At 43.3% G+C, this 13,358-nt stretch overlaps 1 protein-coding gene across 1 annotated transcript in view; it reads right to left on the bottom strand.

The window, feature by feature from the left end:
* cpamd8 (C3 and PZP like alpha-2-macroglobulin domain containing 8) overlaps positions 1–13,358 on the bottom strand; it is a 45,835-nt gene that overhangs the window by 10,984 nt on the left and 21,493 nt on the right. The window contains exons 28-35 of the mRNA XM_035176204.2: positions 10,906–10,987; positions 6,998–7,154; positions 6,053–6,127; positions 4,173–4,338; positions 3,587–3,673; positions 3,348–3,484; positions 2,853–3,008; positions 2,067–2,129 (exon numbers count right to left, since the gene is read on the bottom strand). Of these exons, the coding sequence (XP_035032095.1) occupies positions 2,067–2,129; positions 2,853–3,008; positions 3,348–3,484; positions 3,587–3,673; positions 4,173–4,338; positions 6,053–6,127; positions 6,998–7,154; positions 10,906–10,987 (923 nt within the window). The remainder of the gene's footprint in view (positions 1–2,066; positions 2,130–2,852; positions 3,009–3,347; positions 3,485–3,586; positions 3,674–4,172; positions 4,339–6,052; positions 6,128–6,997; positions 7,155–10,905; positions 10,988–13,358) is intronic.

Genomic DNA, 13,358 nt, shown 5'->3' on the forward strand with positions numbered 1-13,358 from the left:
TTGGTCAATCGCTCCCCCCCTAACTTTAGCCCACTACCTGGAGATATGCCTGACTACACCTCATTTTGAGACTAAAACACCCATGGGCAGTCAGATTTCTAATTAAAAAACATGGGCACTTAATGGAAAAGTAACAACTGCGTTGCTGAAACTAGCAAAGACACTTGACTTGCACGTTGCTGATTTGCGCCAATAAACTAAGATAGAGGCCTAGGTCTTGGATTGTTGCTCCCAATATTCACCTTACAATTGATGTAGCTTTACTATGAGGATATGACCAGAGACACAGAGCCACTTGACATCGCCCATTGGTTTGTGAACTGCCTTTTGAAGGCTCAAGTTTGGAATATTGGTCGGCGCCATCTTGCTTTTCTGAAACAGGAAGTAACCATACTTTGAGGAGTGGAGTCGGAGCCTGACTGAGAGCTAAAGAACACTGCATGCCCACCTATAACTGTGACCTGCACCCATTGGATAGTAGTAACTGTCAATCACACAATATCCCATCCCTACATAAACATCTATTTCCCTTTAAATGGGGCCATAATTTACTAAATGTACTTGAACATGTTGCAATGAAGACGACCATAAACTCTTTTCAGGAAAATGTTTACTGTTGTTATAAATCAATTAAGATATAAGGTAATTTTTCTCATAAACTTCTATAGAAACTGGATCTTTTTGAAAACTGTGGAGTCGCCCTCTGCTGGTCACTCAAGAAAAAACAGGTTTCAAGCCCTTCCGCATTGGCTTCACTTTCCAGACCCGGAGTCTACGTGCACTTTTATATACAGACTATACACCGAGCTGTGTATGTGAGTGTGTGAGTGTGTGAGAGAGTGTGTGTGTGTGTGTGTGTGTGTGTGTGTGTGTGTGTGTGTGTGTGTGTGTGTGTGTGTGTGTGTGTGTGTGTGTGTGCTGCTGACAGCAGTATGAAAGACACGTTTTGGCATCAAACATTGGCAACAAACTACTTAAGAGTTCAAATATTTAAGACCTCCGGCCTTGAAAAGTCGAGTAAAGCAAGAAAAAAAAAGACTTAGGCAGAACTTTGAAGCATAAACCACAAATCATATTCACTGGACACAAGACATGCATTCAGCAGACGACTATTTCAGCCTGAGGACAAGTCACTGCTTTGACGCTCTTTTTAATTCCACAGGAGATTATTATTGCCAGAACTGTTTCAAATTCTGAATAAATCATCCGCCGTGATTTGAGACCTGTGCAAAGCTACTAAATAATAATCCTGAGGCACGGGACGTAGACTCATCACTTACAGTGTGTCTACAAACACATACACAGGCTGGGCTCTTTGATTGGCCCCCGCTCTTGTATTTCATTAGAGCCCAGGTGCTGCTGGCCTGAGGGGCTGTCAAGGAGGTGTGTTGACGCAGAGAGGTGTGTGTGTGTGTGTGTGTGTGTGTGTGTGTGTGTGTGTGTGTGTGTGTGTGGGAGGGAGGAGGAGAGAGGTGTGAAGAAAGGAACTGTGTGTTTGTGGACGAGTTGGAAGACGTTTCAGGCACTGCACAGTGTGAACACAACATCCACGGGGCAATCTGCCTCTGCCTCGGTCAAACCAAGTTCTATCTCACATGTAGGTTTCTAAAAACAGGAATGTAAACATACAACTTTGATAACGCATGCTTTTGTTTTTTTCATTTATGCCCTGTTTGGTTTTAAAGTGGACAAATGTTTAAACATTGGTTATAATACGAGAGAACAGAATATCATCCAGCAACGAGGAAAACTGACTTCTGGTGTTTATGAAAAGGGTTTTTGTTTGCCTCTGGTAGAAGTAGCACAAGGTATACGTAAACAACATCCCGTCCGGGGGCCGCAGGAATCAACCGGAATGATCAACACATTCCAAAACAACTGGCTAAACTCTACCAGACTACTCCAATTTATGGGGGGTGGGAGGGAAAATTGGGACTCATTGGGTGACGGTAACTGACTCTCCCCTGCTGGGAGATTCTCGCTGTGAGCCAGTGAAGTAAGCATAGTATTACAGTCCCACTTTTTGGGCAACATTCAAGAATACAAAAGTCGCAGGGGTACAATACCTGCATGAGACAACAGCCTTCTCCTTTAGCACTCACGAAAAGGCCTGTGGGGATACTGGGGATCTGGAAAAAGAAGAAAAGAAGAAACAAAGCGAGTCATAGGGGGCAAGGAGAGGTGAGTGAGTCATTTATCAAGTGAATGAATGCTGGAGGCTGCTGCGCCGCTACTAGTGGGTCCCTGGCTACTAACCAGCGGGGCTTAATTGCCCCCAATTATAGCTGACACCACAGCGGAGCAACATGCCTGGCAGAGAGGACGTTCTGCGCTCTCACCTGAACTGCTCCAGCTCATGGAGCCCTTTTACTGACCTAGCGCCACGATGCCGTGGCCAAAGGTAGTTTGTGGTCACGCTGTCGTAAGTTCGTAATGTGTGAGCACACGGGCCAGTAAAGCACAGCTATTAAATCAACAGATCAGCCAGGTGCTCTTGGGAAATCCAGCCTGGTTTGGTTTGGCAGAGTGGGAAAGGTTCTGGCTACTAAAGAGCCGGACACGGAAACATAGAGATTAAGTCGGGTGCCAGACTGTGGCTCTGAAACACAGCTACTCATCAATCACTGTTAATCAGGAGGGAAAACTTTCTTAAACTTGCATTTAAATGCAGGGGTTTCTCTTAAGTGAGAATTCATCAGTAGCCTTGACAATGTTGATAAATTGCTGTCGACCTACACAAACAACCGAAGTGTGCAACTCATCTCCATACAAAAACAACAAGGAGCCGCCCTGCCATTAAACAAACATCACCAAGGATTTACTCTGTTCACTGTTTCCACGGATGTGAATACCTTGGCGCTCTGGAGCAGTTTCTTGTTGTCCCTGTTGAGTTCAAAGGTTTCCTGGAAGTCGAGGTTGGTGGAGGCCAGCGAGATTGTGAGGTTGACCCCTCCCACATAGGACAGGATGGCGTATTCTGACAGGGCCTGCAAAGCCACACACGTGTCCTGGCACAGAGAGGGGCAATGAGAAAAGTCAACAGTTTTGACAGAATTCTTGCACAAAACAATTTAAGCTCAGGAGAAAAAAGTCCAAGAGCAGAGGACAAATCCGAGCTTCACGCATGCACAGAAGCAGCATGAGAAAAAAAACCTAAGCTGGAGTGCAGGAAATGTGTCAGAGCGACAAATGATCTGAGTGCAAGCACACAGGTAGAGCACAAGCCGAGCAAATCTAAGCATAAGCAGGGGCTTTTGGAGTGCAAGCGCAGGGTTTAGAGTGAAAGCACTACAAAACTGAACATCAATAAGACCACGCTCTTCAATAAAGATAGGACCCATAGCAACCTGTGTGGATGAGAAGCCGCCCAAGGCATTCCTTTGCTGGGAGAGCCATTTGACCACAGGCAAGGCAGAGGCCACGTCCCCCAAGAGAGTGTAGGTCAGAAGACCGTAGGCTGTCATCTCCACCTCCGCTGACACCACTGGGGAAAAACAAGAAATTATTATGAAGATTCTTATTTGGACTGTGCTTTTAAATCAGGTATTTCCAATAGGGAGGTGATGTCGATGGATGATGAGTGTACCTGACTGGGAGAGGCCATCGCTGAAGCCCATGAAAGTGTCCTCGTCTGTCATCGTGCTGCCTGTCAGGCTCCAGTGGGTGAGTCCATCTGCAGACACAAACAAAGTGAGATAAAGACAGAGAGGGTCCAACACCCTGCACCCTATGACTCATTGTATCATTATCCTAAACTGCTAAATCTTTCAGTGACTATGCAACCAAACCCTGTGCCTTCATTGCACTTGGCAACTAAAAGGATTGTGATTAACACTTTTTTGTATTCCGCTCAACTCTACAAAAACTTGCAGAGAGTTGCAGTGGAGAGGAAGAGAAGGAAACGGCCAGAGGAAACCTAGAGTGAGATAAGAAAAAGAAAGGAAAGGGGAGGAGGGGATGGAACTACTGAGGACGACAGCACAACTGTTTCACAGACTGATTTTCTGACTCCACAGAGCTCGTCACTGTCATTTTTTTTTTTTTTAAATGGTGCATTCATCCTGTTGTAACTCTCATTCAACATCTGGTCTTTGCTTGTTACCTGTTCAAACATCTCTTCTCCAGTACTTAGCTCTGAATGAATGACTCACAGTGATGAGTGTGGCAGGTACCTTGAGTGATGGCCATGTGGTTGAGGCGGCGCAGGGCCAGGGGGGCGTAAGGGCTGCGCAGCAGAGCCAGGGCGTATGCGGACAGGGCCGTGGTGTAAGGGTCGTCGGCGGAGTAGGTGTTGCTCTCCAGGAAATCCTTGGCTTTGGCCACAGCCACCTTCTCTTCCTGGATCAGATGAACCGCATGCAAAACAAACACAGATGAACATGTGGGAGCAGAAATGATCAACAGCTTTTAGGACGTGTCAGAGACGGAAATCCAAAACAAACATTAATGGCAAACTCACATTTACTTCATGGTCATATTAGTGATATATTTACATGCATGGACACATTTATTTCTTCTCTTGAATTAACATTTGTAAGAATGCTCACAAGATTATTTGAGCAAGTTCTAAATTATTTGCTATATACATCAACTCTATGGCAAAATCTATAGTTTATGGTAGGTAACTGTAGGTTAACACACACACACACACACACACACACACACACACACACACACACACACACACACACACACACACACACACACACACACAAGCCCTGACCCTATCTAAGGGAGGATACTTATTGGCATAACGCATTCCTTCTCTAACCAAAACCATTACAACTGAATGCCTCACCCTAACCAAGTCCTAACATTCAAACAGCCCTTTGAAAAGTGAGGACCGGCCAAAATATCCTCACTGCGTAAGATCTATACTCAAAATGGTCCTCACAAAGACATAAGTACAAGTTCTCACACACACACACACACACACACACACACACACACACACACACACACACACACACACACACACACACACACACACACACACACACACACACACACACACACACACACACACACACACACGCCATAGTTATCATCATGTTTAGAAGCTGCCCTGTCCAAACTCACAACCCTCTCCTCTACTCCCATGCAGTTGTTGAATAAACATTCATTTCGGGCATTAAAAAGTCGAGGGTTCACTTTCATCTCATGCAGATGTGACCTTCCCTCTCATCCACGAGATGATAGGCCTCCACAGCCCCTCACTGTAATTGCAGCAGTCATCTTTTAATTAAGTGAAATTGGAAGGGGTGTGGGGGGGGCTCTGCTTTGAAGTGAAGGACACCTCTTCAGTTTTTATCAGTTGTAAAAGGACAGACTCTCTGAAGAAGTCTTTTGCGATAGATAGCAGAGGAAACACAGCGAGACAGATGGATGGAGAGGAGCCAGGGACAGGAAATGCTAAGTAAAGAGTCAACTATGTGGACAAACGCAGAGCAAAGATGTTGAGCAGCTTTTATGCTGCATGAATCTCCAATAAAAGCCGAAGAAAATCTCAGCAGACTTTTATTGTAATTCTTCCTTTACCAATATCTTTGAATGTAGCACATACGGTGAAGTTGTTAAATTATTTAGATTAAGAAACATGAAGCCAAAAAGAGAGAAAAGTATATAGGATATAGAGACTAAAGCAGCCTATGTGCCTTTTATGGGACTCAGTTGTCCTTACACATCAGCCTGAATGTGATTAGATATGAGATTAGCAGCACTGGGGCATAACAAATATGAGTAGGCTGACTGCCAGCGCATCCATCTTCACAACTATCAGGAATGCAGCGATACGTCCACACACGACTCGGCCTGGTAGGACGGGCTACAGGAGTAAGAGGTTTAAGTGGAACAGGTCGCGCACTATGTGCTGCTCTTGGAGTTTTAAAGACTTTCTCCTTTTTAGCAACTGAAATCATAAATTGACCTTTTCCAGTGGGTTTAAGTACCAGATTAAACACTATTTGGTTCATGGAAAAGTTCCACTCTGAGGAGTGACTGTGGAGTGAGAGGATCAGACAGCAGTGATGTGCTATTTTGTGCGACTGCTCACCTCTGTGGTGATTCCTGTCTCCAAGAGAGCTGCTACCACGTAAGCTGTAAGTGAGATCTTCCCATGGATCCCTCCCTGTGGACAAAAACACACATAAGCTCTCAGTTACTTTTACATCCTAGATCTCAAATGACAAGATCTCCATCTTGTCGAATTCCCCTAAATCTGAAGAATAGCTGTTTTTATCTATTTCATCTAATCAGGCACATGTTAAAGGAGACATATCATGCTCATATTCAAGTTTATAACTTCAATCTGGATTATTATTTCAAAAATCGGGTTTATGCTCTAATGATCTGAAAATACTGTTCATTGCTAAAGCTCCTCTTTTCAGCCTCTGTCTGAAACACTTGGTTTTAGCTCCTGTCTCTTTAAGGCCACCGTCCCAATAGAGCCCAGTCTGCTCTGATTGGTCAACCACTTCCAGCACATGTAGGAAATGTCAGCCTCGTGAATTATTCAAATGTGGAGCATGACATCCCAATGATGCAGAAGTATCAGTACTGACGGGTTTCAGGAGCTTAGGAGCAGTGTTTTCTGTGAGTTGCTCCCTTTACCGCAGACTTTGGGCTTTTTTACTTTGCCAACATTTTATATACACAAAAAAACTGTATAACAAACTTGAGGAAAGAAAAAATGAAAAAAGCATAATATGTGTCCTTTAAAGCACCTAAAGTTAGCATTGAATTTGAAAATGTCCACCTCTGACTAAGGTATCTTAAAACATAAAACTGCAGATCTGCCTTCACTTGTCCCAACTGTAAATATTTGGTTGAAAGATGTCTGAAAGAAAATTACGTTTTCACCTCACACAAAGAAAGAACAGGAATTCCAAACATAAAATTCCAGTCCCAATCCATTGTCATTGTCTCAGGGAGGAAGAACCAGCACTTCCTCTTCATCAAGATTTTTTATCGCCCTATATCCAACTAGACATGGTCCTACCTGCAGGTCTTTGTTGAGGATGCGTCCCATAGCGGGGAAGGAGCCATCATCCCGCTGGTGTTTGATGAGCCAGGACTTGGCTTCCCGAAGCTCTTCAGGGTCGATGAAGATGAAACCCCGGGACTGAGCGAAGGACTTCAACACAAACGCCGTCAACCTGGAGGAAGGAGAGACGGAGGCGGCGGTGGAGGGGTGAGGCAGATAAAGACGGATGAGGTTAAAGGAGAGGGGAAGGAGATAAGAGAGGAGAGATAATTAAAGATTCTTTAAAACGTGTGCTGGCACATCCCAATAAATACTTAACTATCAAGACTTTGGAAGCAAGAAGCTTTTCAACGGATTGCACTCTTTCAGTCTGTCAGCAGACAGGGAGGGGGGATTGATAGTGAAGAGTGTGGATGGAGGGATGTTTTTTATCAAGAGGACGGGTACGTGTGGATGTTTCTCATGAAATAAAAGAAAGAAAGGAAGCGAGGAGGGGAGGAAATGGGTGCGGCAGGGTTTGATCGCCGCTGCAGAATGCGGCAGCTGCGCTCTTAAGAATGTGAAATCTCACGCGGGCCAATCAAGTACGTCTCTGCATGTGCGTCGGAGATTCCCCCTAAAAACATTTTGCAACTTATACAAACACGGATCCCTTGGACGGAGGTTGTGAATCTGGCAGGCCCGGGAGAGCATCTGAGAGTTTATGAGCCGTGGTTTTAGTGGGCCACGTTTGAGACTGAGCAGAGGGGATTCACTGAGAAAGAACCCGTTCGGCCCTGAGGGACGCCGCTGAGCTAAAGAACACACGCTCATCCATAAACAACAGACCTCCTGGTAGTGGTCGAAACAGATTCAAGCCTTTGAACAACAACTCCTCAGTGACATTCCACCACAGCGCCCCTGACCGCAACTGACTTACAAGATGAGGCAAGCTGCGGAACCGTAAAAAGACAGAAAAACTAGGTGGAAATGGGGAAATAAACAAACAGGTCACGCTCTGGTTTCTCAATGCTGCTCGTAAGCGAGCGTCACGATCCAAGAAAGATGAGTAGGAAAGGAACTTTGCTCTCGTAAAGCAAAAACAATGAAATCTTCCCTGGCTCAAACCTGGAGGATTTTACTCCCTTGAGACAAAAGTAGGGATGAAGCCACAAGCCTGATGGAATTTTTATAAAAGTAAATATCATGTCACAGGCCTTTAAATGTCGAGCCCTAGGGAAAGGTTTTAGAAAGTGTAAATATGATTTAGTTTGAGGAAGGAAGGACGGAAGGAAGCACTAGAGAGGCTCCCTTCCACCGCTCAGCCCTTGGCTTGGGCCGTCCTCTCCCAATTCTCCCCTCTCCACTACTTCTACCTTCCGTTCTGATCCCCTCTATGATCCACCCTTATCCAGCTCCGCACTTCAAAAGGGTTGATATGAAGTCTTTTTTAAAGACAATACATTGATACGCTTCATGATAAAGCCATGGTTGATAAGCTTAAAGGGGAATGTTATGAGTTGGACTTGGAGAAAGTTTTCCTGCAGTGATGCATTACTTCAACCGACGAGGGGTTAGAGTTAGGGTTGACATCATGAAATAGATGCTACTACTCCCACTACTGCAACTAAACTGAGGAAATTAAATCAAGACATTGGTAAAATGTTTATAGCTGATGGTTTTTCTATTACCTTTGGTGGATAAGTCTATATTTTCAATGCTAAGGATTTGCTTTGAAGGCTTTTTGACGGGCTTACATGCCTTAATATCATGACTTAATATATAGTGAACATAAAGTCCAATGATGTCACTGGTTCAGGCCTGTCTTGGACCATATACTATACTATATTGTACCATTACTGGCAATAACTCCTTCATTTCAATTTACCATTGCTGCTCCCTCCCTTGTCTCTATCAGACAGTTGTATGTACAAATAGTATGTAAACAGTATGTATAAATACTTTAAACATTGACACACCTTTCCACTAGGCTAAAAACTGTTTCTTCCAATTAATGTTGTAAATATTGTACGGTTCAGTTACATGTGACATCTATTGCACTTCTGTCCGTCCTGGGAGAGGATCCCTCAAATGTGACTCTCTCTGAGGTTTCTCAGTTTTTTCCCTATTAATAGTTTTTTTTGGGTAGTTTTTCCTTACTCTTGTTGAGGGTTTAGGACAGAGGACGTCGCACCTTGTTAAGCCCTATGAGACAAAGCATGAATTGGGCTAAACAAATCAAATGTGATCGATTGATTTTAGAAATGAACACATCCACAATCAATGACTCAGTCGCCATGAAGCTATTGCAAAAAAAGAAAAGAAAAACATCGCTGCTTTGCAACAAGACTGTAAATGGATATTAGGTTAATACAGCAGATATCAGCTCTTTCAATCTCTGGTATTCAGCCCCCGAACCCTGCTTACGCTGTCAGATCAGTCCATGGGCAGACACAAAATGCCATGCCAGCCTCAACATGTAGAGCCAAGCACTGAGACCTCAGAGAAAAGGAGAGAAATATATACTGTCCCACTCTGAGACGATCGAGGGAGGGGACTGGAATTTCAAAATAGTGTATGAAGGTTTTAATATGATGAAACATAAAATCCAAAGAATGAGTCTATACTTCACAATTTAAGCATTCAAGCGGTTAAGCATTCAACGGACGTGTAACCAGCACTCTCCCAAAGGTCAAATGAAATGGCTCCACAAATATGCATATATGCACTAACACCCAACAACAAAGTGTGTGTCGCTGTGTTTCCAAAATAGTTTTGGTTCATTATAAAAAGCAGCAAGAGGTTAAAAACCTTCACTCTAACCCCCCATCATTCCTCGTCATTGTTTCCTCTCTCCTGAACGACATTAAGTCATTAAGCTTTTGCTCGACTCTGTGGTAACAGCCTCTGCAGCAGGGATGGCCAACATTGCACAACAAACTGTTACTGCCAACTCTTGTCATTATGTTCAAACTTTTCAACGGATCTTGTCAATTTCCCCTCAGATCCATTTTTTACGAGCTGGAGTACATTAACACTTGTGAACCCTGGAACCAAAACAAAAGCCGGGGCCTGCCTTTGGGTGCAGACGTCGCTGTTGACGGATTCATAATGTGTCTGATGCAGGTTTACTGAGGGTTCACCATCTGTGTTGTGCCCACAATCCCACACTTGTCGCCGCGGGGCGTCAAGGAAAGAAACCTCCAGACCGCTGCTTGTTACATCCTCATATCCTCTCGCAGTCAACCGGGGGAAGAGTTCAAGGTTTCCGTGGCAGTTACCAAATACACCCAGGTGGTGAGTCATTAAGAGGGACGCACCACCTCTATTTTCTGGGCCATGTCGAAAAAAACAAGACATGGTGAAGTGGCTGCAGACGACTTATAAATGTGTCTCCAATAGGGGCATTAAGCGCTGGTCTGTGGGGCCAGAGTAGCCTGGGTCTGCTCAACTCGACGGATATGAACCCCCGATTAACTGCAAATAAATCTCGACAACTTGGGCTTCCTCAGGGATCCAATTGTGTAGTTTGTTTACGATTCTCTGTGGTTTATGTAACCTGCTGTTTCACAGTGTTAGCTCTATTAAATATCATAATACCCACCTCAGCTCATAAATGAACCACAGGTATGCACGTATAGTGCGTCGGCCTCAAAATGCAAGCGGCGGCGCTCCCCTTCCAGAGCACTGATTTCATCTTTATAAATATTATGAGATGGTCGTGCCTGCTTGCTCAGCCCCGAGGAGTGTAAACATGAAATAGATACTCCGAGGGAAAACCCAGCAGTGATTTAAACACACCAACAGGAATAGATTCATTTGAGCACAGTTTACTGATAAAAAAAAGACTTCATTACTCTGGAGGAATGAAGCTACAGCTATAGGTGTAGCTTGGCTGGTATGAGTTGAGTAAGCTTGAAGCAGCTCCCCCTACGATGGCTTACCACATACTGCCAGAGGAATCCCTCTCTCCGAAGGCGCTGTAGGATCCGTCCTGCCGTTTGTAGGTCAGCTGTCTCTGGTAGCCTGGATGAGAAGAAAGAATGAGACAGGTGATGGGAGTTCTTCGGAGTTACTGGGGAATTAGCAAAGTATTTACACGCTTTTTTCAGGTTTTACAGAGCCCGCCTGAAAGAAATCCAGCGTTTCTATCCATCACTGCAGATACTTGAAAATGTTCGCCACCGGAAAAAGGTATCTTAGTAAACAGCCTTAACTTGTCCTGAGCGTAAATATTTGGTTGGAAGAGGTCTGCCAGTGTAAAAATTAAGTTTGCATCTGACACACAAATACACTGAAAACATAATTAATTCAAAAACATAATTGTCAAAAAAAAAACATCTGCAGACTGGAACAACTCAAGGAAATAACGGGGGTTTCATGATTCCTCGAGCTTTTATACAAACTTAAACTTTCTCCTTTAATTGAGAAAAGCAAACAAGATAAAGAGCAGTGACGCACATTACCACTATCAGTGACCGGGCATATTAGATCAGTAAATTCCTTTATCTTTTTCAGAACATTCTTGTACTCATTCCAAAAAATCTGTTTAATTCTCTTTTCTAATTCTGATCTTATCTGCGGTCGATGGCAGTTCACATGAACCTGTAGCACAATGGGTGAAGATAGAATCATATGATTTCCCTATTCCCTCCTTAGTCACTTCCCCACTACCACTGGTACATACATCACACAACTGGTTATAGGTCTGTGGTTTGCAAAGAAGACTCATGTCGAACCACTTCTTTACGCCACCCAAGTTAAATCTGCAATTTTGAGCTTGGGAATGGAATGTGAGTTGTAAAAGAATGAAACCTGGATGGTGGATTCGAGCAAGTGAGTGTGGCTGCTTGTGTCTATATGTTGCCTTGTCAGATGGACATTATCGTTCCTATTAAATTGGACGTGAAGATAAAATCAATCTTGTGCTGCAACAAGGAAGAGTTCATGAAAGTCCAGATGCCTTTTCTGATTTAATTGAGGATGCTTTTTTCTCTACGATCACCAAAGACTTTCTTGTTGTGGGCATTGTTGGGGTTCTCCATGATCTTTAAGACCTCAAACTCACTGTGTAAAGCTGAGATGATGTACAGTATGTTATGAATTGACGCGATACAAATACAATTGAATTGAGCTGATGTGAATCTCAGTGAACTTCACCCTGTTTTCTGGTACATACCCAGCTGCGCTGAAGTATATGAACAGAAATACCAAGTGTGCTTGGACATGCCCTTGTTGTTGTTGCGCACATGATGAAGCACATTGCACACGTCATTGTGATTATGCAAGTATAACAGAGTAACGAGTGACCGGCTACAAGCCTGAAGGGAAGATATGCAGGAGACGTACATTTCCCTGCATGACTGAGATTCAATGTGTGTTGAGGCACATAAACAAACTGTGAATAAGAGATTGAAGGGTTTTGGTACTAAATCTCACATATAATACACAAAATGCTTGAAGTTAAACTACCCATTGATTCAATAATATTTATTTTAGGATTATGTCCTGCCACCCCACCCTGAAAAAATTCATATAAATGTGTGTTTGCTCCAAGCAAAGAAATCTGAGAAAAGGTAGATGTAGTTTGAGGCCTCTTTACTCAACTAATCAGGAAAGATAAATAAATAATAAAATGCTGGAATGTGCATGATATCGATGACATCAGCCTGATATGAGACTTTTGTCTAAAATTTATAATTTATAACTCAATTAAGTAAGAGTCATTTTGTCTGTGATCATCTGTGTGGTGAATGATAAGACTATATGTATGATTTATATGATGCTCCTGCCATTTCTTACTCTTAATTTCTTGTCTTAGCTTTGGCTTGGTTATATAAACAGTAAATATAGTAATTAACTTTTGGTTCATATGGAAATAATAACTTTATAAATTTATTCCTGTACATTATACAGCTCACTAGCTAAATTCCCAACTTGCTCCATTATTTCTGACTTTTATTTTGCCTCAGTCCATTTTAAATGTGAACCTCAATTTAATTTCCAATGTCATGATGGTATAAAATGACTCTTAGACTTGAAGGATTGTGCTCGACTCTGCAGGAGGGGGCGGCCCCTTGTATAGCACACCAGGAAAAGGTTAGGTGACAGAGAAGGTGAGTGATCTTTACGATGGGTAAGTGGAGGAAATTGAGGACATGGAGAAAAGGGCAAGTGGGTAACTGAGTAAGAACATCCAGCTTCATGTTCCATGATCCAGAGAATTAAAACTCTGGAAACACCCACATTTTCCAGAAAACCCACCAACAGTACACAACTTGCCAGCAATTAGAAAACATCCTCTCAACAGGAAACCGCTTTGTGCACAGCTAAATAAAACAAAAATCAGACAGACACTTGTGGCTCAAGCCGCACTACCCAGAATGCTGTTGGGTTT

Source organism: Hippoglossus stenolepis, chromosome 14 (genome assembly GCF_022539355.2).
Source record: "Hippoglossus stenolepis isolate QCI-W04-F060 chromosome 14, HSTE1.2, whole genome shotgun sequence".
Lineage (NCBI taxonomy): Eukaryota > Metazoa > Chordata > Actinopteri > Pleuronectiformes > Pleuronectidae > Hippoglossus > Hippoglossus stenolepis.